A 23,395-nucleotide genomic window follows, 5' to 3' on the forward strand; every position below is an offset into this window, starting at 1 on the left:
TTACTAGTCAAACGCTCTAACCGCTAGGCTACTTGCCACCCCAACCTGGGCAGTATTCATTAGTGCATACTGTAGTAAACCTTTTTCCACACAAAACCTGTGTTTCTAATTGGACAAGTTCAGATGGATACTTTGGTCTTTCTCCCATTTGATGTGTAGCGACTACGAAGCTGATCCCTGCAGTGTAGTATGGTACCGGTCACCAGACCCCGGTGACATACTTCTTTATTTTACCTTTATTTAACTAGGCAAGTCAGTTAACAACAAATTCTTATTTACAATGATGGCCTAGGAACAGTGGGTTAACTGCCTTGTTCAGGGGCAGAACGACAGATTGTTACCTTGTCAGCTCTGGGATTCGATATAGCAACCTTTCGGTTACTAGTCCAACGCTCTAACCACTAGGCTACCTGCTGGTTACTAGTCCAACACTCTAACCACTAGGCTACCTGCTGGTTACTAGTCCAACACTAACCACTAGGCTACCTGCTGGTTACTAGTCCAACGCTCTAACCACTAGGCTACCTGTCGAAGGCTGTCAACCAGGTAGTGTCCCAAATGGCAGGCACCCTATAAAAAGGGTGCCTTTTTAAAGGCACCCGGGAAATATCACTTTTACATCAGAATTCAGACCCTTTACTCAAAACTTTGTTGTAGCAGCTTTGGCAACAATTACAGCCTTGAGTCTTCTTGGGTATGACGCTACAAGCTTGGCACACCTGTACTTGGGGAGCTTCTCCAATTCTTCTCTGCAGATCCTCTCAAGCTCCGGCAGGTTGGATAGAGCGTGTTGCTGCACAGCTATTTTCAGGTCTCTCCAGAGATGTTCGATCGGGTTCAAGTCCGGGCTCTGGCTGGGCACCTCAAGGACATTCAGAGACTTGTCCTGAAGCCACTCCTGCTTTGTCTTGGTTGTGTGCTTAGGGTCGTTGTCCTGTTGGAAGGTGAACCTTCGCTCCCATTCTGAGGTTCTGAGCGCTCTGGAGCAGGTTTTCATCAAGGATCTCTCTGTACGTTGCTCTGTTCATCTTCCCCTCGATCCTGACTAGTCTCCCAGTCCCTGCTGCTGAAAAACATCCCAGTCCCTGCTGCCACCACCATGCTTCACCGTAGGGATGGTGCCAGGTTTCCTCCAGACGTGACACTTGGCATTCAGGCCAAAGAGTTCAGTCTTGGATTCATCAGACCAGAGAATCTTGTTCATCATTGTCTGAGAGTCTTTAGGTGCCTTTTAGAAAACTCCAAGAGGGGCTGTCATGTGCCTTTTACTGAGGAGTGGCTTCCATCTGGCCACTATACCACAAAGGCATAATTGGTGGAGTGCTGCAGAGAAGGTTTTCCTCTCCCATCTCCACAGAGGAACTCTATAGAGCTTTGTCAGAGTGACCATAAGTTTCTTGGTCACCTCCCTGACCAAGGCCGGTCTCCCCCGATTGCTCAGTTTGGCCAGGCGGCGAGCTCTAGGAATAGTCTTGGTTGTTCCAAACTTCTTCCATTTAAGAATGTTGGAGGCCAATGTATTGTGTGGGACCGTCAATGCTGCAGAACGCCTTTGGTACCCTTCCCCAGATCTGTTTCTTGACACAATCTTGTCTCTGAGCTCTACGGACAATTTTGTCGACCTCACGGCTTGGTTTTTGTCGAATCAATTGAATTTACCACAAGTGGACTCCAATCAATTTGTAGAAACATCTCAAGGATGATCAATGGAAACAGTATTCACCTGAGCTCAATTTAGAGTCTTATAGCAAAGGTTCTGAAAACTTAAGTAAATAAGGCATTTCCGTTTATTTTTAATACATTTGCAAAATGTCTAAAAACCTGTTTTTGCTTTGTCATTATGGGGTATTGTGATGTCATTATGGGGTATTGTGATGTCATTATGGAGTATTGTGTGTTGCTAAATAAGGAAAACAATTAGTTTAATCCATTTTAGAATAAGGCTTTAATGTAGAAAAGTCAACGGGTCTGAATTTTTTCAGAAAGCACTGTACCTAACGTTTCTAGCAAGCTTCGCAGAAACCAACCCAGAAATGGAGTTGAAATGTTACATCACTGTTCGTACCTGTCAAATTGGTCATTTTTTCCCCCAAATGTAATTACTTCAATTATTATTGCTCTTGAGAAAGGAACATGTGTTTTCAGCCATTAAATCAAACTACTAAAGAGGGGAAAGGAGGACATTCCCTTCAATAGCACAAACACAAACAGTATCCTGTTAACTCCAGCAACCTAAAAGGTTTCATGCATCCACTTCACTGTCGTCATTGCAAGAGGAAAACACAGATACAGTGGGGAGAACAAGTATTTGATACACTGCCGATTTTGCAGGTTTTCCTACTTACAAAGCATATAGAGGCCTGTAATTTTTATCATAGGTACACTTCAACTGTGAGAGACGGAATCTAAAACAAAAATCCAGAAAATTACATTGTATGATTTTTAAGTAATTCATTTGCATTTTATTGCGTGACATAAGTATTTGATCACCTACCAACCAGTAAGAATTCCGGCTCTCACAGACTTTTAGTTTTTATTTAAGAAGCCCTCCTGTTCTCCACTCATTACCTGTATTAACTGCACCTGTTTGGACTCGTTACCTGTATAAAAGACACCTCTCCACACACTCAATCAAACAGACTCCAACCTCTCCACAATGGCCAAGACCAGAGAGCTGTGTAAGGACATCAGGGATAAAATTGTAGACCTGCACAAGGCTGGGATGGGCTACAGGACAATAGGCAAGCAGCTTGGTGAGAAGGCAACAACTGTTGGCGCAATTATTAGAAAATTTAAGAAGTTCAAGATGACGGTCAATCACCCTCGGTCTGGGGCTCCATGCAAGATCTCACCTTGTGGGGCATCAATGATCATGAGGAAGGTGAGGGATCAGCCCAGAACTACACGGCAGGACCTGGTCAATGACCTGAAGAGACCTGGGACCACAGTCTCAAATAAAACCATTAGCAACACACTACGCCGTCATGGATTAAAATCCTGCAGAGCACGCAAGGTCCCCCTGCTCAAGCCAGCGCATGTCCAGGCCCGTCTGAAGTTTGCCAATGACCATCTGGATGATCCAGAGGAGGAATGGGAGAAGGTCATGTGGTCTGATGAGACAAAAATATAGCTTTTTGGTCTAAACTCCACTCGAAACCCCGAAACCTGAAGGATCTGGAGAAGGTCTGTATGGAGGAGTGGGCCAAAATCCCTGCTGCAGTGTGTGCAAACCTGGTCAAGAACTACAGGAAACGTATGATCTCTGTAATTGCAAACAAAGGTTTCTGTACTAAATATTAAGTTCTGCTTTTCTGGTGTATCAAATACTTATGTCACGCAATAAAATGCAAATTAATTACTTAAAAATCATACAATGTCATTTTCTGGAGTTTTGTTTTAGATTCCGTCTCTCACAGTTGAAGTGTACCTATGATAAAAATTACAGACCTCTACATGCTTTGTAAATAGGAAAACCTGCAAAATCGGCAGTGTATCAAATACTTGTTCTCCCCACTGTACATATGTACAAATCCATATTTTTCTGAGAAGTAAAAGAAAATCGTGCATGCATTTTACAAACAGGTTTTATTTATTTATTTGTGTCAGTTTGCAGACAGGGAAAGAGAACCATTTCATTTGAAGTAGAGAGTATGGGTGAAGGGGAGGAGATTGTAAGAGGTCATAAGAAATTGTCTTTACCTGAGTGAACGTTCCAGAATCACTGACTTGTATGGAAACAGCAGAATTTGTTTTAATCCATTCTTCAGCTAAAAAAACTGTCATAACAACCGCAAAATAAATCAAAGATAACGCTTTCAAGAAGAGTGCTTCTCAAACACTTCACTCACTCATTCACTACAGAGAAGACTCTCAGTTACTTAAGATAACACAAGGAGAGAGGAAATCTATGAGTGTATCCCAATAGTCTCTCCTTTCTCCCGAAGTGTGCACTTGTTCACCTCCCTTCTAGGACTTGAAAGGGAATGACCGGTATATGAAAACTCCCTCTAGTCCATGCCTTCGCCAATCCAATAGTTTTAAATGTACGTGTAGTAATGAATGAGTGCACACTTCAGAAAGGAGAGGTCAACCACACAAACACTCAAACGCAGTTGTCTTTCAATCGTGTTTTATTTTCCATGTCATGTTGATGCTGATGCGTACATAAATATATTCTAAATATATTTGTCAGTTTATGCAGAACAGAAAATATTCAAAGTGACCTTGTAAGCATCCCAAATTGCACTCTATTGCATAAATAGTTCACTACTTTTGACTAGAGTCCTATCGGCCATAGTAGTGCACTATATAGGGAATAGGGTGCCATTTGGGATACCCATAGGGAACATCTTCCCTTCAGATTGATATGGTTGAACGTTTGTATTTGTCTATAAAATAATATATATGCGTTCTCTGACCTGTACAAGATCGGGCTTTCATCGCAAATGGCACCCTATTCTCTATATAGTGCACTATTTTTGACCAGAGCCCTATGCACCCTGGTCAGAAATAATGCACTATATCGGGAACAGTTAGCCTATACAGTTTAGTTATTTTTCTATAGATAATAATTATGCTTCCTAAATTCAACTTTGAATTTCCAAAACTGTCAGCTGTTGTTGTCGTTCTATATTGACTTTAAGACAACTACATAACTTCCGCTAAATAAGATAGTGTGTGAAAAAAAAACATTTAGATTTTGGTTTACAAGGATATGTTTATCATGTTGGTGCTGTTGTTTATGTTTTGGTGGGGGCAAATATCCAAATCCAGATATGAAAATAAATACATTAATAAACAAATGAATCAAATAAAACATGCAAATTAACAAATAAACAAACATGATTGTGCACAAAAGAACATTGGGTCAACTGACTGAAAATGAGAACTGACGAAAAACACGAACCCCTGTTTGAACCTATTGAAGTAACGGATTCCTGTAGTAAAGACTGGAGTGAGGACAGTGAGACAAAAGCCTGGTCCCAGAATCTGTTTTACGATCAGATCTGGGACCAGGCTACAGAGACAAGTATCATTTAGGCTGTCACCAACTGTCACCAACTGACCTGTCCTCAGGTGACCTGTTCTAAATTCTCTCTGAACTTTTTTCAACCTTAAACCATAACTACATCACTTAAAAAATAAATATGTTTTTTTTAAGCTAACCCAAATAAATCGCAAAGCAATTGGAGGGGAGGAAAAAAAGTTATAGAATCTGATAGAGACTGTGGATCAAAACTGTAGCATGTCTCTGTCGAGAGTATCATCCCTTATATTCAGTGCTGCTGTTGAGGTGTGGAGCTGAACCATGTGAAAACAGACCCAACACTGAGCTCACCATCAAAACAATGGTGTACCTAGATACATAACCAGGCTGTGGAAGCACAGGAGAGAAGACTATCTGAAGAGCAGGACAGGTAACATCAGATGTCCTGTCCAACATACAGGGATTTCCCTGTAAGACAGGGATTTGTCTGTGGGGGTAGAGGCACTTCCAAAGCAGGGTACACACACACACACACACACACACACACACACAAATGTGAACCCTCAGCGTCAACACCCCCTCAGCGTGAAACCCCCCACCCTCGGCGTGAAACCCCCCCTCAACGTGACCCCCCCCCCCCCTCAACGTGAACCCCCCCCCCCCCCCCCCCCCCCCCCCCCTCAGGCAGAGTCCATGCTGAAGAGTTGTATGTTTGTAGTGCTCCAGTGAAGACCCACTCCAGAGTTAAAGACCAGAGACCACACGTATGGGATGAAGAAGTCTTCAGGTTGATCCTCCTCTACATACTTGAACTTCAGCTCCGGGAACTTCTGTAGACAGACACAGAGAAGACAGAAGAAGAACATTTTAAGATAAAGGGGATCTATGGACAGGACAAGCCGAGAGATGGAGTCTTAACCTAGTGGTCTTGGTCTGAGTCGAGAGAGGTCCGGTCTTGACTCTGGATCAGCATATGTGACCATAGAAATGTTAAGATTCATTGTCTATAACTCCCAGGTTTAACTGACAGATGACAACACTGGTTGGTGATAGGACAGGGGCTAGCTACAAACCAACCAGATAAAACTCATTCCATCTGATGTAATTCCATCTGTAGCTGACTGTCTAGTTGCTGAGGTAAAGGTACGTTTGAGAAGAAGTGTCACTCTGAGAGGTGACCTCTGACCTTTCAAACAGGCCATGTTAACCTGTCATCAACCCTCCATTGATCTGAATGGGTCAGCGTCTCAAATGGCACCCTATTCCCTATATAGTGCACTACTTTTGGCCAGGGCCGATATGGAATAGAGTTCCATTTGAGAAGTAACCATTGAAAACCACAAGTGGTGGTGACCAGCCAGTGTGTGAGTGTGTGCTCCAGTAGGTGTGGAACCCATTTGAACCACTAGCCATTCAGCTCGTAATCTGGCTCTAGTAGCGACACCTAGCTGTCCCAGCCCTCCACATCCTTGAAATCTACACCCCATCTTTGGTTTCAGGTGACGTCAATCTAACGCCTCAGGTTTTCACAAGAACGCTTGTTAACGAACGACCTGAGTGCTTTCTGTTACAGACAAGCTTTAGTTCTAATTACCAGACCTGGCCGAGGAGGATGCTGTTTTAAAAACACTGCCCCCCCCCCCCCCCCCCCCCTCCCTCCCTCCCAGGCTCATTCCAATCCCTGCCCAGTCCGAGTATCCTCTCTGTCCTGCCCTACCCTTCGCCAATCCCTGCCCAGTCCAGTCAGAGAGTATACTCTCTGTCCTACCCTACCCTACCAATCCCTGCACAGTCCAGTCAGAGAGTATCCTCTCTGTCCTACCCTACCCATCCCTGCCCAGTTCAGTCAGAGAGTATCCTCTCTGTCCTACCCTACCAATCCCTGCCCAGTCAGAGAGTATCCTCTCTGTCCTACCCTACCCATCCCTGCCCAGTTCAGTCAGAGAGTATCCTCTCTGTCCTACCCTACCAATCCCTGCCCAGTCAGAGAGTATCCTCTCTGTCCTGCCCTACCAATCCCAGTCCAGTCCAGTCAGAGAGTATCCTCTCTGTCCTACCCTACCCATCCCTGCCCAGTTCAGACAGAGAGTATCCTCTCTGTCCTACCCTACCAATCCCTGCCCAGTCAGAGAGTATCCTCTCTGTCCTACCCTACCAATCCCAGTCCAGTCAGAGAGTATCCTCTCTGTCCTGCTCTACCCTACCAATCCCTGCCCAGTCCAGTCAGAGAGTATCCTCTGTCCTGCCCTACCCTACCAATCCCTGCCCAGTCCAGTCAGAGAGTATCCTCTCTGTCCTGCCCTACCCTACCAATCCCTGCCCAGTCCAGTCAGAGAGTATCCTCTCTGTCCTGTCCTACCCATCCCTGCCCAGTCCAGTCAGAGAGTATCCTCTGTCCTACCCTACCCTACCAATCCCTGCCCAGTCCAGTCAGAGAGTATCCTCTCTGTCCTGTCCTACCCATCCCTGCCCAGTCCAGTCAGAGAGTATCCTCTCTGTCCTGCCCTACCCTACCAATCCCTGCCCAGTCCAGTCAGAGAGTATCCTCTCTGTCCTGCCCTACCCTACCAATCCCTGCCCAGTCCAGTCAGAGAGTATCCTCTCTGTCCTGTCCTACCCTACCAATCCCTGCCCAGTCCAGTCAGAGAGTATCCTCTGTCCTGCCCTACCAATCCCTGCCCAGTCCAGTCAGAGAGTATCCTCTCTGTCCTGCCCTACCAATCCCTGCCCAGTCCAGTCAGAGAGTATCCTCTGTCCTGCCCTACCCTACCAATCCCTGCCCAGTCCAGTCAGAGAGTATCCTCTGTCCTACCCTACCCTACCAATCCCTGCCCAGTCCAGTCAGAGAGTATCCTCTCTGTCCTGCCCTACCAATCCCTGCCCAGTCCAGTCAGAGAGTATCCTCTCTGTCCTGCCCTACCCTACCAATCCCTGCCCAGTCCAGTCAGAGAGTATCCTCTCTGTCCTGTCCTACCCTACCAATCCCTGCCCAGTCCAGTCAGAGAGTATCCTCTCTGTCCTGCCCTACCCTACCAATCCCTGCCCAGTCAGAGAGTATCCTCTGTCCTGCCCTACCCATCCCTGCCCAGTCCAGTCAGAGAGTATCCTCTGTCCGACCCTACCCTACCAATCCCTGCCCAGTCCAGTCAGAGAGTATCCTCTCTGTCCTGTCCTACCCATCCCTGCCCAGTCCAGTCAGAGAGTATCCTCTGTCCTACCCTACCCTACCAATCCCTGCCCAGTCCAGTCAGAGAGTATCCTCTCTGTCCTACCCTACCAATCCCTGCCCAGTCCAGTCAGAGAGTATCCTCTGTCCTGCCCTACCCTACCAATCCCTGCCCAGTCCAGTCAGAGAGTATCCTCTGTCCTACCCTACCCTACCAATCCCTGCCCAGTCCAGTCAGAGAGTATCCTCTGTCCTACCCTACCCTACCAATCCCTGCCCAGTCCAGTCAGAGAGTATCCTCTCTGTCCTGCCCTACCCTACCAATCCCTGCCCAGTCAGAGAGTATCCTCTGTCCTGCCCTACCAATCCCTGCCCAGTCCAGTCAGAGAGTATCCTCTCTGTTCTGCCCTACCCATCCCTGCCCAGTTCAGTCAGAGAGTATCCTCTCTGTCCAACAACAGCCAAGTCCTGCCCAACCCTACCAATCCCTTCCCAGCCAAGTCAGAGAGTATCCCATCTCTTCTCTCCCACCAACAGCCCAGCCAACCCAAACGGAAGGTCCAAGCCCTACCTTACCCAGACCAGCAGCAGCCAGGCCTGGAAGCATGAATAATACAGTGATATTTCATCATATCCCACCAGCCAGGTCACAGGGTGATGTTTGGGTCACACACTAATCACACTCTGGTGAGAGACACATAGTAATCCTTATTATGCTGTGGTCAGTGAAGGGCCTGTCACGCCAAATAGTGTGTCCCCCTGCCAAAAAGTGGGGACATTATTTGGCATGACAGGCCCATTCCCGGCCATTCATATTAGCCTTCATTGTGTCCACTCTCTGGGTAGTATTGGTCTGTAGCACAGGCAGCCTGGCATAATGATCTATGGACCCTGGCTTGTGTGGTCATACGATACTGTATCAACAGACAGTGCTGTTTTACTGTGGTCTAGCCAGCCGATGGTCTCTACCAAATACATTAACAGCAGCTAGTTAGTCAGTCAGTCAGTCAGTCAGCTAGTTAGTCAGTCAGTCAGTCAGTCAGCTAGTTAGTCAGTCAGTCAGCTAGTTAGTCAGTCAGTCAATTAGTCAGCTAGTTAGTCAGCCGGGTAGTCAGCTAGTCAGTCAGTCAGTCAGTCAGTTAGTTAGCCAGTCAGGCAGTCAGCTAGGTATTAGTCAGTCAGTCATTCGGGTCAGTCAGTCAGTCAGTCAGCTAGTTAGTTAGTCAGCCAGCCAGTCAGCTAGTTAGTCAGTCAGTCAGTCAGCTAGTTAGTCAGTCAGTCAATTAGTCAGCTAGTTAGTCAGCCGGGTAGTCAGCTAGTCAGTCAGTCAGTCAGTCAGTTAGTTAGCCAGTCAGGCAGTCAGCTAGGTATTAGTCAGTCAGTCATTCGGGTCAGTCAGTCAGTCAGTCAGTCAGCTAGTTAGTTAGTCAGCCAGCCAGCCAGTCAGTCAGCTAGTTAGTCAGTCAGTCAGCTAGTTAGTCAGTCAGTCAGCTAGTTAGTCAAGTCAGTCAGCTAGTCAGTCAGCTAGTTAGTCAGTCAGTCAGTCAGCAAGTCAGTCAGTCAGTTAGCTAGAACATTTGTCAGTCAGACAGTCAGCAAGCCAGTCAGGCAGTCAGTCAGGCAGGCAGCCAGCTAGTCAGTCAGTCAGCTAGTCAGTCAGGCAGTCAGCTAGTCAGTCAGGCAGTCAGTTCGTCAGTCAGCCAGCTAATCAGTCAGTCAGTCAGTCAGCTAGTTTGTCAGTCAGCTAGTCTGTCAGGCAGTCAGTTGGTCAGTCAGACAGCTAGTTAGTCAGTCAGACAGCTAGTTAGTTAGTCAGACAGCTAGTTAGTCAGTCAGGTAGTCAGCTAGTCAGTCAGTCAGCTAGTTACTCAGTCAGGCAGTCAGCTAGTTAGTCAGTCAGTCAGCTAGTTAGTCAGGTCAGTCAGGTAGTTAGTCAGTCAGTCAGCTAGTTAGTCAGCTAGTTAGGTCAGTCAGCTAGTTAGTCAGGTCAGTCAGCTAGTTAGTCAGTCAGTCAGCTAGTTAGTCAGGTCAGTCAGCTAGTTAGTCAGCTAGTTAGTTAGTTAGCTAGTTAGTCAGTCAGGTAGTTAGTCAGTCAGTCAGCTAGTTAGTCAGTCAGTCAGTCAGTCAGCTAGTTAGTCAGTCAGTCAGCTAGTTAGTCAGTCAGTCAGCTAGTTAGTCAAGTCAGTCAGCTAGTCAGTCAGCTAGTTAGTCAGTCAGTCAGTCAGCAAGTCAGTCAGTCAGTTAGCTAGAACATTTGTCAGTCAGACAGTCAGCAAGCCAGTCAGGCAGTCAGTCAGGCAGGCAGCCAGCTAGTCAGTCAGTCAGCTAGTCAGTCAGGCAGTCAGCTAGTCAGTCAGGCAGTCAGTTCGTCAGTCAGCCAGCTAATCAGTCAGTCAGTCAGTCAGCTAGTTTGTCAGTCAGCTAGTCTGTCAGGCAGTCAGTTGGTCAGTCAGACAGCTAGTTAGTCAGTCAGACAGCTAGTTAGTTAGTCAGCTAGTTAGTCAGTCAGGTAGTCAGCTAGTCAGTCAGTCAGCTAGTTACTCAGTCAGGCAGTCAGCTAGTTAGTCAGTCAGTCAGCTAGTTAGTCAGGTCAGTCAGGTAGTTAGTCAGTCAGTCAGCTAGTTAGTCAGCTAGTTAGGTCAGTCAGCTAGTTAGTCAGGTCAGTCAGCTAGTTAGTCAGTCAGTCAGCTAGTTAGTCAGGTCAGTCAGCTAGTTAGTCAGCTAGTTAGTTAGTTAGCTAGTTAGTCAGTCAGGTAGTTAGTCAGTCAGTCAGCTAGTTAGTCAGTCAGTCAGTCAGTCAGCTAGTTAGTCAGTCAGTCAGCTAGTTAGTCAGTCAGTCAGCTAGTTAGTCAAGTCAGTCAGCTAGTCAGTCAGCTAGTTAGTCAGTCAGTCAGTCAGCTAGTTAGTCAGTCAGCTAGATTGTCAGTCAGTCACTCCCTTGGAGCTTGCTATCAGTGTTGTTTAGCTTGTGATTTGGTCTAGAGATTAGCTAGTGGACTAGCTTCAGACTGGCATGGTTAGGTAAACACTCCTGCAGTGTTTCTTTGGAAGCAGACACGTACACAGGCTGGCCCAGGAATGGCTCATTGTTTTGGCCTGGCTCCAACACCTCCTCTCCCCCCTCTCTCCATCCATCCCTCCCTGCTTGCAGAGCAGACTACATTTATTTTAATTTATTTATCCTTTAATTAACTAGACAAGTCAGTTAAGAACAAATTCTTATTTACAATGACGGCCTACCCCGGCCAAACCCTCCTCTAACCCGGACAACACTGGGCCAATTGTGCGCCACCCTATGGAACTCCCGATCATGGACAGTTGTGATACAGCCCGGGATACTACCAAGGTCTGTAGTGACGCCTCTAGCACTGCGATGTAGTGCCTTAGACTGCTGCGCCACTCGGGAGCCACTAAATACTACATACTTGGCCATGCCAGTCACCCAGTCCAGCACAGGGTTGCATCCAAAATGGCCCTGGTCAAAAGTAGTGCACTATATAGGGAACAGGGTGTCATTTGGACCAGACCAGCGACCCCCAGAACACAGACAGCCTGACTGACTAGGTCCCTGTCTAGACTGTAGGACTGTGTGTTCCCTCTGATCCCACTGTTATAAGGCTTAGAAGGAAAAGGCTACAGACTCCAGGCAGGCTGGAATGCAGCTAGGTGCAGATCAGGGGGAAAAGGACATTATGTTTAGTGAAGTATTTCCTCTATTTCCGATACTTTTCAGTAGATATTCAGGTGTTTCAAATGTACTTCAGAACAGACGAGGGGCTATTTTACTACTGTCTTCTGGCCTCTGGAAGCCCCAGGTATGGAGAGTTCTCCTTCCCTCACTTCTGACTCTACTCTTTTCACCTCCTCTCCTCATCTATCCTCCCCTCTCCTCTTCTAACCTCCCCTCTCCTCTTCCCTCCTCTTCTATCCTCCTCTCCTTCCCTCCCCTCCCCTCCTCTTCTATCCTCCCCTCCTCTTCTATCCTTCCCTCCTCTTCTATCCCCCCCTCCTCTTCTATCCCCCCCTCCTCTTCTATCCCCCCCTCCTCTTCTATCCCCCCCTCCGCTTCCATCATCCCCTCCGCTTCCATCATCCCCTCCGCTTCCATCATCCCCTCCGCTTCCATCATCCCCTCCGCTTCCATCATCCCCTCCTATCCTGCCCTCCGCTTCATCATCTCCTCCGCTTCCATCATCCCCTCCCCTCCTATCCTGCCCTCCGCTTCCATCATCCCCTCCGCTTCCATCATCCCCTCCGCTTCCATCATCCCCTCCGCTTCCATCATCCCCTCCGCTTCCATTATTCCCTCCGCTTCCATCATCCCCTCCGCTTCCATCATCCCCTCCCCTCCTATCCTGCCCTCCGCTTCCATCATCCCCTCCCCTCCTATCCTGCCCTCCGCTTCCATCATCCCCTCCCCTCCTATCCTGCCCTCCGCTTCCATCATCCCCTCCCCTCCTATCCTGCCCTCCCCTCCTATCCTGCCCTCCCCTCCTATCCTGCCCTCCCCTCCTATCCTGCCCTCCGCTTCCATCATCCCCTCCGCTTCCATCATCCCCTCCGCTTCCATCATCCCCTCCGCTTCCATCATCCCCTCCGCTTCCATCATCCCCTCCGCTTCCATCATCCCCTCCCTTCCTATCCTGCCCTCCGCTTCCATCATCCCCTCCCCTCCTATCCTGCCCTCCGCTTCCATCATCCCCTCCCCTCCTATCCTGCCCTCCGCTTCCATCATCCCCTCCCCTCCTATCCTGCCCTCCCCTCCGCTTCTATCCTGCCCTCCCCTCCTATCCTATCCTCCCCTTCTATCCTGCCCTCCCCTCCGCTTCTATCCTGCCCTCCCCTCTGCTTCTATCCTGCCCTCCCCTCTGCTTCTATCCTGCCCTCTGCTTCTATCCTGCCCTCCGCTTCTATCCTGCCCTCCGCTTCTATCCTGCCCTCCCCTCCGCTTCTATCCTGCCCTCCCCTCCGCTTCTATCCTGCCCTCCCCTCCGCTTCTATCCTGCCCTCCTCTTCCATCATCCCCTCCGCTTCCATCCTGCCCTCCGATTCTATCCTGCCCTCCAATTCTATCCTGCCCTCCCCTCTGCTTCTATCCTCCCCTCCGCTTCTATCCTGCCCTCCCCTCTGCTTCTATCCTGCCCTCCGCTTCCGCTTCTATCCTGCCCTCCGCTTCCATCATCCCCTCCCCTCCTATCCTGCCCTCCGCTTCCATCATCCCCTCCCCTCCTATCCTGCCCTCCCCTCCGCTTCTATCCTGCCCTCCCCTCCTATCCTGCCCTCCCCTCCTATCCTGCCCTCCGCTTCCATCATCCCCTCCGCTTCCATCATCCCCTCCGCTTCCATCATCCCCTCCGCTTCCATCATCCCCTCCGCTTCCATCATCCCCTCCGCTTCCATCATCCCCTCCCCTCCTATCCTGCCCTCCGCTTCCATCATCCCCTCCCCTCCTATCCTGCCCTCCGCTTCCATCATCCCCTCCCCTCCTATCCTGCCCTCCCCTCCGCTTCTATCCTGCCCTCCCCTCCTATCCTATCCTCCCCTCCTATCCTGCCCTCCCCTCCGCTTCTATCCTGCCCTCCCCTCTGCTTCTATCCTGCCCTCCCCTCTGCTTCTATCCTGCCCTCCCCTCTGCTTCTATCCTGCCCTCCGCTTCTATCCTGCCCTCCGCTTCTATCCTGCCCTCCGCTTCTATCCTGCCCTCCCCTCCGCTTCTATCCTGCCCTCCCCTCCGCTTCTATCCTGCCCTCCTCTTCCATCATCCCCTCCGCTTCCATCCTGCCCTCCGATTCTATCCTGCCCTCCAATTCTATCCTGCCCTCCCCTCTGCTTCTATCCTCCCCTCCGCTTCTATCCTGCCCTCCCCTCTGCTTCTATCCTGCCCTCCGCTTCCATCATCCCCTCCGCTTCTATCCTGCCCTCCTATTCCATCATCCCCTCCGCTTCTATCCTGCCCTCCAATTCTATCCTGCCCTCCAATTCTATCCTGCCCTCCCCTCTGCTTCTATCCTCCCCTCCGCTTCTATCCTGCCCTCCGCTTCCGCTTCTATCCTGCCCTCCGCTTCCGCTTCTATCCTGCCCTCCGCTTCCGCTTCTATCCTCCCCTCCGCTTCTATCCTCCCCTCCGCTTCTATCCTGCCCTCCCCTCCGCTTCTATCCTGCCCTCCCCTCCGCTTCTATCCTGCCCTCCCCTCCGCTTCTATCCTGCCCTCCCCTCCGCTTCTATCCTGCCCTCCCCTCCGCTTCTATCCTGCCCTCCCCTCCGCTTCTATCCTGCCCTCCCCTCCGCTTCTATCCTGCCCTCCCCTCCGCTTCTATCCTGCCCTCCCCTCCGCTTCTATCCTGCCCTCCCCTCCGCTTCTATCCTGCCCTCCCCTCCGCTTCTATCCTGCCCTCCCCTCCGCTTCTATCCTGCCCTCCCCTCCGCTTCTATCCTGCCCTCCCCTCCGCTTCTATCCTGCCCTCCCCTCCGCTTCTATCCTGCCCTCCCCTCTGCTTCTATCCTGCCCTCCCCTCTGCTTCTATCCTGCCCTCCCCTCTGCTTCTATCCTGCCCTCCCCTCTGCTTCTATCCTGCCCTCCCCTCTGCTTCTATCCTGCCCTCCCCTCCGCTTCTATCCTGCCCTCCCCTCTGCTTCTATCCTGCCCTCCCCTCCGCTTCTATCCTGCCCTCCCCTCCGCTTCTATCCTGCCCTCCCCTCCGCTTCTATCCTGCCCTCCCCTCTGCTTCTATCCTGCCCTCCCCTCCGCTTCTATCCTGCCCTCCCCTCTGCTTCTATCCTGCCCTCCCCTCCGCTTCTATCCTGCCCTCCCCTCTGCTTCTGCCCTCCCCTCCGCTTCTATCCTGCCCTCCCCTCCGCTTCTATCCTGCCCTCCCCTCCGCTTCTATCCTGCCCTCCCCTCTGCTTCTATCCTGCCCTCCCCTCTGCTTCTATCCTGCCCTCCCCTCCGCTTCTATCCTGCCCTCCCCTCTGCTTCTATCCTGCCCTCCCCTCCGCTTCTATCCTGCCCTCCCCTCTGCTTCTATCCTCCCCTCTTCTATCCCCGCCTCATTTATCCTCCCCTCCTATTCTCCACTTCTATCCACCCCTCCTCTCCTCCCTTCTCTTCTATCCTCCCCTCTCTTCTATCCACCCCTCCTATCCTCCCTTCTCTTCTATCCTCCCCTCTCATCTTCTATCCCGCCTCATTTATCCTCCCCTCCCATCCTCCTCTCCTATTCTTCTCTTCTATCCGCCCCTCCTCTCCTCTATCCTCCCCTCATCGAGCCTCCCCTCTTATTCTATCCTCCCCTCCTTTCCTGTCTCCTCTCCTCCATCCTCCCCCTCTCCTCCAAAAAGGAGCCAGACTGTCTGTATCGCAGCACTACAGAACAAAGCAGCACTACATTCCACACTGTCCGTCTCCATCCCAAATGGCACCCTGTTCCGTAGATAGTGCACTATGTAGGGAATACCTATTTAGGGAACAGGGTTCCCACTATGTGTGAATAAGGTGCCATTTGGGACCCTCTGTCTGTCATTGAAAGTGGTTGAGCCTGATAGCTATAGGAGTAGGTGGCTGGGCTCACAGTGGACTATGAAGGAGAGAGGGAGAGAACCTGGAAGACAGTGGGAGAGACAGAGAGGGAGGCTGACCAGCAGGCACAGACAGAGGGAAACAGAGAGACACATACAGACAAAGGCAGAGAGAGAGGCTGACCAGCAGGCACAGACAGAGGGAAACAGAGAGACACATACAGAGGAAAAGATAAAACATTAACAATAAAACTGAGCAAACTGGAATGCTATTTGGCCCTAAACAGAGAGAACACAGTGGTAGAATACCTGACCACTGTGACAGACCCAAACTTAAGGAAGGCTTTGACTATGTACAGACTCAGTGAGCATAGCCTTGCTATTGAGAAAGGCCACCATAGGCAGACATGGCACTCTCAAGAGAAGACAGGATATGTGCTCACTGTCCACAAAATGAGGTGGAAACTGAGCTGCACTTCCTAACCTCCTGCCAAATGTATTTGAGACACATATTTCCCAAAGATTACACAGATCCACAAAGATTTAGAAAACAAACCCAATTTTTATAAACTCCCATATCTACTGGGTCAAATATCACAGCAGCAAGATTTGTGACCTGTTGCCACAAGAAAAGGTCAACCAGTGAAGAACAAACACCATTGTAAATACAAGCATAAATATGGGTTATTTATTTTCCCTTTTGTGTGTGTGTGTATATATATATATATATATATATATATATATATATACACATAATGACATTTGAAATGTCTTTATTCTTTGGGAACTTCTGTGAGTGTAATGTTTAGTGTTCATTTTTGTTTATTTGACTTTTGTTTATTATCTGCTTCACTTGCTTTGGCAACGTAGACATATGTTTCCCATGCCAATAAAGCCCCTTGAATTTAATTGAATAGAGAGCGACACAGACAAACAGAGAGGGAAAGAGAGGCTGGCCCTATCTTTGGATGGGTCCTTTGTCTCTGCCTGGGGACTGAGGGCTGGTGACGAGGGACGGGGGACTGAGAGACATAATCGGGCCAGTCTGACGCTGCCAGAAAACTGTGGTGTCAAATCAAATCAAATTGTGCTGGTCAAGTACACATATTTAGCAGATGTTATTGCGGGTGAACAGGCAGTGGCTCAGGTGGTTGATGTCCTTGATCTTTTTGGCCTTCCTGTGACATCGGGAGCTGTAGGTGTCCTGGAGTGCAGGCAGTGTGCCCCCGGTGATGCATTGTGCAGACCGCAGCACTCTCTGGAGAGCCCTGCGGTTGCAGGCGGTGCAGTTGTCGTACCAGGCGGTGATACAGCCCGACAGGATGCTCTCAATTGTGCATCTGTAAAAGTTTGTGAGGGTTTTAGGGGCCAAATCAAATTTCTTCAGCGCTGTTGCGCCTTCTTCACCACACTGTCTGTGTGGGTGGAACATTTCAGATCGTCAGTGATGTTTAGGCCGAGGAACATCCCAACTTCTCTACTGCTGTCCCGTCGATGTGGATAGGGGCGTGCTCCCTCTGCTGTTTCCTGAAGTCCACAATCAGCTCCTTTGTTTTGCTGACATTGAGTGAGGGGTTATTTTTCAGGCACCACACTCCCAGGGCCCTCACCTCCTCTCTGTAGGCTGTCTAGTCATTGTTGGTAATCAGGCCTACTACTGTTGTGTCGTCTGAAAACTTGATGATTGAGTTGGAGGCGTGCGTAGCCACACAGGATGGGGGCTTGAGCATGCACCCTTATGGGGGAGAACATCAGTTAGCTGTCCCTGGGGCATTCTCACCTTCTGTTACCCATTTCACACAGATATAGACAGACGGCCAGGGACAAACGCATGTCTGGCTGGCTCATTGTAAGTAAATGTTTCTATACATCTATCATGCTCTTCTTTGTCTATGTCTAGTTCACTAGTTCATTCAGCTCTTCAAGGCTCTTCCAATAGAAGAAGAATATATGGAATTTAACAGATGCTTTTATCCAACACAACTTAGATCAGTGAGGGCAAAAGAGTTCTATGTCCTAGTTGAGTTGATATGGGTGCATTAGAAGCAGTTACTGCGTGACTAGTCATATAAACTCTACATTCAGCTCAACCCTAACTCCAGTGACAAATGGCCAGATAGACAGCCAGTGGAAACATGGTTAATGTCTCTCCAACTCTTGTCCATTTTAGTACTCTACCATGTCATCCTCACTTTAACAAACTGCTAGGCACTTGTCTGTTTAAGTGCTTTGAGAGGACAATTATAGATGTATTGATGATTCCACACAGCATTCATCTTAGCCTATGGATTTTCATTAGGAAGCTAAGCCTGTGTCCCAAATGCCCCCCTATTCTCTAGGCACGCAGGCAGAGAAGTGATGATTATCTCTGAGGCAGAAGAGACTGAGGCAGAGTTGAGCGATAGAATGAGCGACCTAGATTCTCACACTGCTGCAGCGATCATATTGTGGCAAGATGCATCAGTCAAGGCCAGCAGGAGATCACAACTGAAGAGACACAAAGCTACAGTGAACTGTCAGTCAGAACTGAGTGCGTGTGATCGCTAGATGAGAGCTTGAAAGAAAACAAATGCTTTTTGAAACCCAATTCTGACAGATACATGCCAAGATGAAGGAACAGCCCTAGAGATTAGTCATACAGAGGGAGGGAATTATTCAGTCCATTATCAGGAAAGCCACAGTGTTGAGATGTGTAGCAGGAGATACGGCTGGAGAGATGCTACACCTCCATTATCAGAAAAGCCACAGTGTTGAGATGTGTAGCAGGAGATACGGCTGGAGAGATGCTACACCTCCATTATCAGAAAAGCCACAGTGTTGAGATGTGTAGCAGGAGATACGGCTGGAGAGATGCTACACCTCCATTATCAGAAAAGCCACAGTGTTGAGATGTGTAGCAGGAGATACGGCTGGAGAGATGCTACACCTCCATTATCAGAAAAGCCACAGTGTTGAGATGTGTAGCAGGAGATACGGCTGGAGAGATGCTACACCTCCATTATCAGAAAAGCCACAGTGTTGAGATGTGTAGCAGGAGATACGGCTGGAGAGATGCTACACATCCATTATCAGAAAAGCCACAGTGTTGAGATGTGTAGCAGGAGATACGGCTGGAGAGATGCTACACCTTCATTATCAGAAAAGCCACAGTGTTGAGATGTGTAGCAGGAGATACGGCTGGAGAGATGCTACACATCCATTATCAGAAAAGCCACAGTGTTGAGATGTGTAGCAGGAGATACGGCTGGAGAGATGCTACACATCCATTATCAGAAAAGCCACAGTGTTGAGATGTGTAGCAGGAGATACGGCTGGAGAGATGCTACACATCCATTATCAGAAAAGCCACAGTGTTGAGATGTGTAGCAGGAGATACGGCTGGAGAGATGCTACACCTCCATTATCAGAAAAGCCACAGTGTTGAGATGTGTAGCAGGAGATACGGCTGGAGAGATGCTACACATCCATTATCAGAAAAGCCACAGTGTTGAGATGTGTAGCAGGAGATACGGCTGGAGAGATGCTACACATCCATTATCAGAAAAGCCACAGTGTTGAGATGTGTAGCAGGAGATACGGCTGGAGAGATGCTACACCTCCATTATCAGAAAAGCCACAGTGTTGAGATGTGTAGCAGGAGATACGGCTGGAGAGATGCTACACCTCCATTATCAGAAAAGCCACAGTGTTGAGATGTGTAGCAGGAGATACGGCTGGAGAGATGCTACACCTCCATTATCAGAAAAGCCACAGTGTTGAGATGTGTAGCAGGAGATACGGCTGGAGAGATGCTACACCTCCATTATCAGAAAAGCCACAGTGTTGAGATGTGTAGCAGGAGATACGGCTGGAGAGATGCTACACCTCCATTATCAGAAAAGCCACAGTGTTGAGATGTGTAGCAGGAGATACGGCTGGAGAGATGCTACACCTCCATTATCAGAAAAGCCACAGTGTTGAGATGTGTAGCAGGAGATACGGCTGGAGAGATGCTACACATCCATTATCAGAAAAGCCACAGTGTTGAGATGTGTAGCAGGAGATACGGCTGGAGAGATGCTACACATCCATTATCAGAAAAGCCACAGTGTTGAGATGTGTAGCAGGAGATACGGCTGGAGAGATGCTACACCTCCATTATCAGAAAAGCCACAGTGTTGAGATGTGTAGCAGGAGATACGGCTGGAGAGATGCTACACCTCCATTATCAGAAAAGCCACAGTGTTGAGATGTGTAGCAGGAGATACGGCTGGAGAGATGCTACACCTCCATTATCAGAAAAGCCACAGTGTTGAGATGTGTAGCAGGAGATACGGCTGGAGAGATGCTACACATCCTTGCGTCCCAAATGACACCATATTTCCTTTATAGTGCACTACTTTTTAACAGTGTTCTGTCAAAAATAGTACACTTTACAGGGAATAGGGTACTTAATAGCTATCTGGTAACAGTAGTAGTAGAGACACATGCCTTCCTGTTGCAATGCCCCACAACAGAACATAGAACACATAGAACCACATGCCTTCCTGTTGCAATGCCCCACAACAGAACATAGAACACATAGAACCACATGCCTTCCTGTTGCAATGCCCCACAACAGAACATAGAACACATAGAACCACATGCCTTCCTGTTGCAATGCCCCACAACAGAACATAGAACACATAGAACCACATGCCTTCCTGTTGCAATGCCCCACAACAGAACATAGAACACATAGAACCACATGCCTTCCTGTTGCAATGCCCCACAACAGAACATAGAACACATAAAACACATGCCTTCCTGTTGCAATGCCCCACAACAGAACATAGAACACATAGAACCACATGCCTTCCTGTTGCAATGCCCCACAACAGAACATAGAACACATAGAACCACATGCCTTCCTGTTGCAATGCCCCACAACAGAACATAGAACACATAGAACCACATGCCTTCCTGTTGCAATGCCCCACAACAGAACATAGAACACATAAAACACATGCCTTCCTGTTGCAATGCCCCACAACAGAACATAGAACACATAGAACCACATGCCTTCCTGTTGCAATGCCCCACAACAGAACATAGAACACATAAAACACATGCCTTCCTGTTGCAATGCCCCACAACAGAACATAGAACACATAGCACCACATGCCTTCCTGTTGCAATGCCCCACAACAGAACATAGAACACATAGAACCACATGCCTTCCTGTTGCAATGCCCCACAACAGAACATAGAACCACATGCCTTCCTGTTGCAATGCCCCACAACAGAACATAGAACACATAGAACCACATGCCTTCCTGTTGCAATGACCCACAACAGAACATAGAACACATAGAACCACATGCCTTCCTGTTGCAATGCCCCACAACAGAACATAGAACACATAGAACCACATGCCTTCCTGTTGCAATGACCCACAACAGAACATAGAACACATAGAACCACATGCCTTCCTGTTGCAATGCCCCACAACAGAACATAGAACACATAGAACCACATGCCTTCCTGTTGCAATGCCCCACAACAGAACATAGAACACATAGAACCACATGCCTTCCTGTTTGAATGCCCCACAACAGAACATAGAACACATAGAACCACATGCCTTCCTGTTGCAATGCCCCACAACAGAACATAGAACACATAGAACCACATGCCTTCCTGTTGCAATGACCCACAACAGAACATAGAACACATAGAACCACATGCCTTCCTGTTGCAATGCCTCACAACAGAACATAGAACACATAGAACCACATGCCTTCCTGTTGCAATGCCCCACAACAGAACATAGAACACATAGAACCACATGCCTTCCTGTTGCAATGCCCCACAACAGAACATAGAACACATAAAACACATGCCTTCCTGTTGCAATGCCCCACAACAGAACATAGAACACATAGAACCACATGCCTTCCTGTTGCAATGCCCCACAACAGAACATAGAACACATAGAACCACATGCCTTCCTGTTGCAATGCCCCACAACAGAACATAGAACACATAGAACCACATGCCTTCCTGTTGCAATGCCCCACAACAGAACATAGAACACATAAAACACATGCCTTCCTGTTGCAATGCCCCACAACAGAACATAGAACACATAGAACCACATGCCTTCCTGTTGCAATGCCCCACAACAGAACATAGAACACATAAAACACATGCCTTCCTGTTGCAATGCCCCACAACAGAACATAGAACACATAGCACCACATGCCTTCCTGTTGCAATGCCCCACAACAGAACATAGAACACATAGAACCACATGCCTTCCTGTTGCAATGCCCCACAACAGAACATAGAACCACATGCCTTCCTGTTGCAATGCCCCACAACAGAACATAGAACACATAGAACCACATGCCTTCCTGTTGCAATGACCCACAACAGAACATAGAACACATAGAACCACATGCCTTCCTGTTGCAATGCCCCACAACAGAACATAGAACACATAGAACCACATGCCTTCCTGTTGCAATGACCCACAACAGAACATAGAACACATAGAACCACATGCCTTCCTGTTGCAATGCCCCACAACAGAACATAGAACACATAGAACCACATGCCTTCCTGTTGCAATGCCCCACAACAGAACATAGAACACATAGAACCACATGCCTTCCTGTTTGAATGCCCCACAACAGAACATAGAACACATAGAACCACATGCCTTCCTGTTGCAATGCCCCACAACAGAACATAGAACACATAGAACCACATGCCTTCCTGTTGCAATGACCCACAACAGAACATAGAACACATAGAACCACATGCCTTCCTGTTGCAATGCCTCACAACAGAACATAGAACACATAGAACCACATGCCTTCCTGTTGCAATGCCCCACAACAGAACATAGAACACATGATGAAACATTAAAATCGCCTGGCTGGGCGCCGCTGAAAATGGACTACATGGCAACGCATAGCGACGTCCCCAGATACATATTTCCTCCTTGATTCATGTGGGGTTGGGGAATTGTGGGTAGGCGGCGTCCCAGCACGGAGTGCAAGGTAACGAAGTGCTTGCTGGCAAATTGATTCCTCTCCCGGATCCAGCGTTTCAAATGGCACCCTATTCCCTATATAGTGCACGATGATAGGCCCTGTTCAAAAGTAGTGCACCATATTTGGAACAGGGTGCCATTTGAGATGTAAAATGAAGACAAACTGACGGAGCTGTCACGTCTCCTTGAAATGTCATTATCTGCAGCAGCATATTCACCAGGCAGGAAGGATGGCGGTGGAGCATGACATTAATGCTGATGAAGACTGGAGCTGGACTTCATCTTAAATCATCCTCAACTCCAACTCCCCATATACCCAGTTTCAGCCCAGCCCCCACCTTTAGCCCCCACCTCCCATCCCCAGCCCCCACTTCCCATCCCCAGCCCCCACTTCCCATCCCCAGCTCCCAGGCCCCACCTCCAGCCCCCACCCCTAGGCCCCACCCCCAGCTCCCAGGCCCCACCTCCAGGCCCCACCCCCAGCTCCCAGGCCCCACCCCCAGCTCCCACCTCCAGCCCCCACCCCAGGCCCCACCCCCAGCTCCCAGGCCCCACCTCCAGCCCCCACCCCCAGCTCCCAGGCCCCACCTCCAGCCCCCACCCCCCACCCCCAGCTCCCAGCCCCCACCTCCAGCTCCCAGGCCCCACCTCCAGCCCCCACCCCCCACCCCCAGCTCCCAGGCCCCACCTCCAGCTCCCAGGCCCCAC

The 23,395-nt window shown here is 49.1% G+C and overlaps 1 protein-coding gene across 6 annotated transcripts in view; it reads right to left on the bottom strand.

Moving 5' to 3' along the window:
• Positions 1 to 5,662: 5,662 nt before the first annotated feature.
• The window catches only part of dym (dymeclin), a 211,870-nt gene continuing 194,137 nt past the window's right edge, over positions 5,663 to 23,395 (bottom strand). For all 6 annotated transcript variants that reach the window (XM_036936880.1, XM_036936885.1, XM_036936884.1 and 3 more), the window contains exon 17: positions 5,663 to 5,817. In XM_036936880.1, coding sequence (XP_036792775.1) covers positions 5,668 to 5,817 — 150 coding nt within the window. In that variant the 3' untranslated portion in view covers positions 5,663 to 5,667. The remainder of the gene's footprint in view (positions 5,818 to 23,395) is intronic.

Source organism: Oncorhynchus mykiss, chromosome 12 (genome assembly GCF_013265735.2).
Source record: "Oncorhynchus mykiss isolate Arlee chromosome 12, USDA_OmykA_1.1, whole genome shotgun sequence".
Taxonomy (NCBI): domain Eukaryota; kingdom Metazoa; phylum Chordata; class Actinopteri; order Salmoniformes; family Salmonidae; genus Oncorhynchus; species Oncorhynchus mykiss.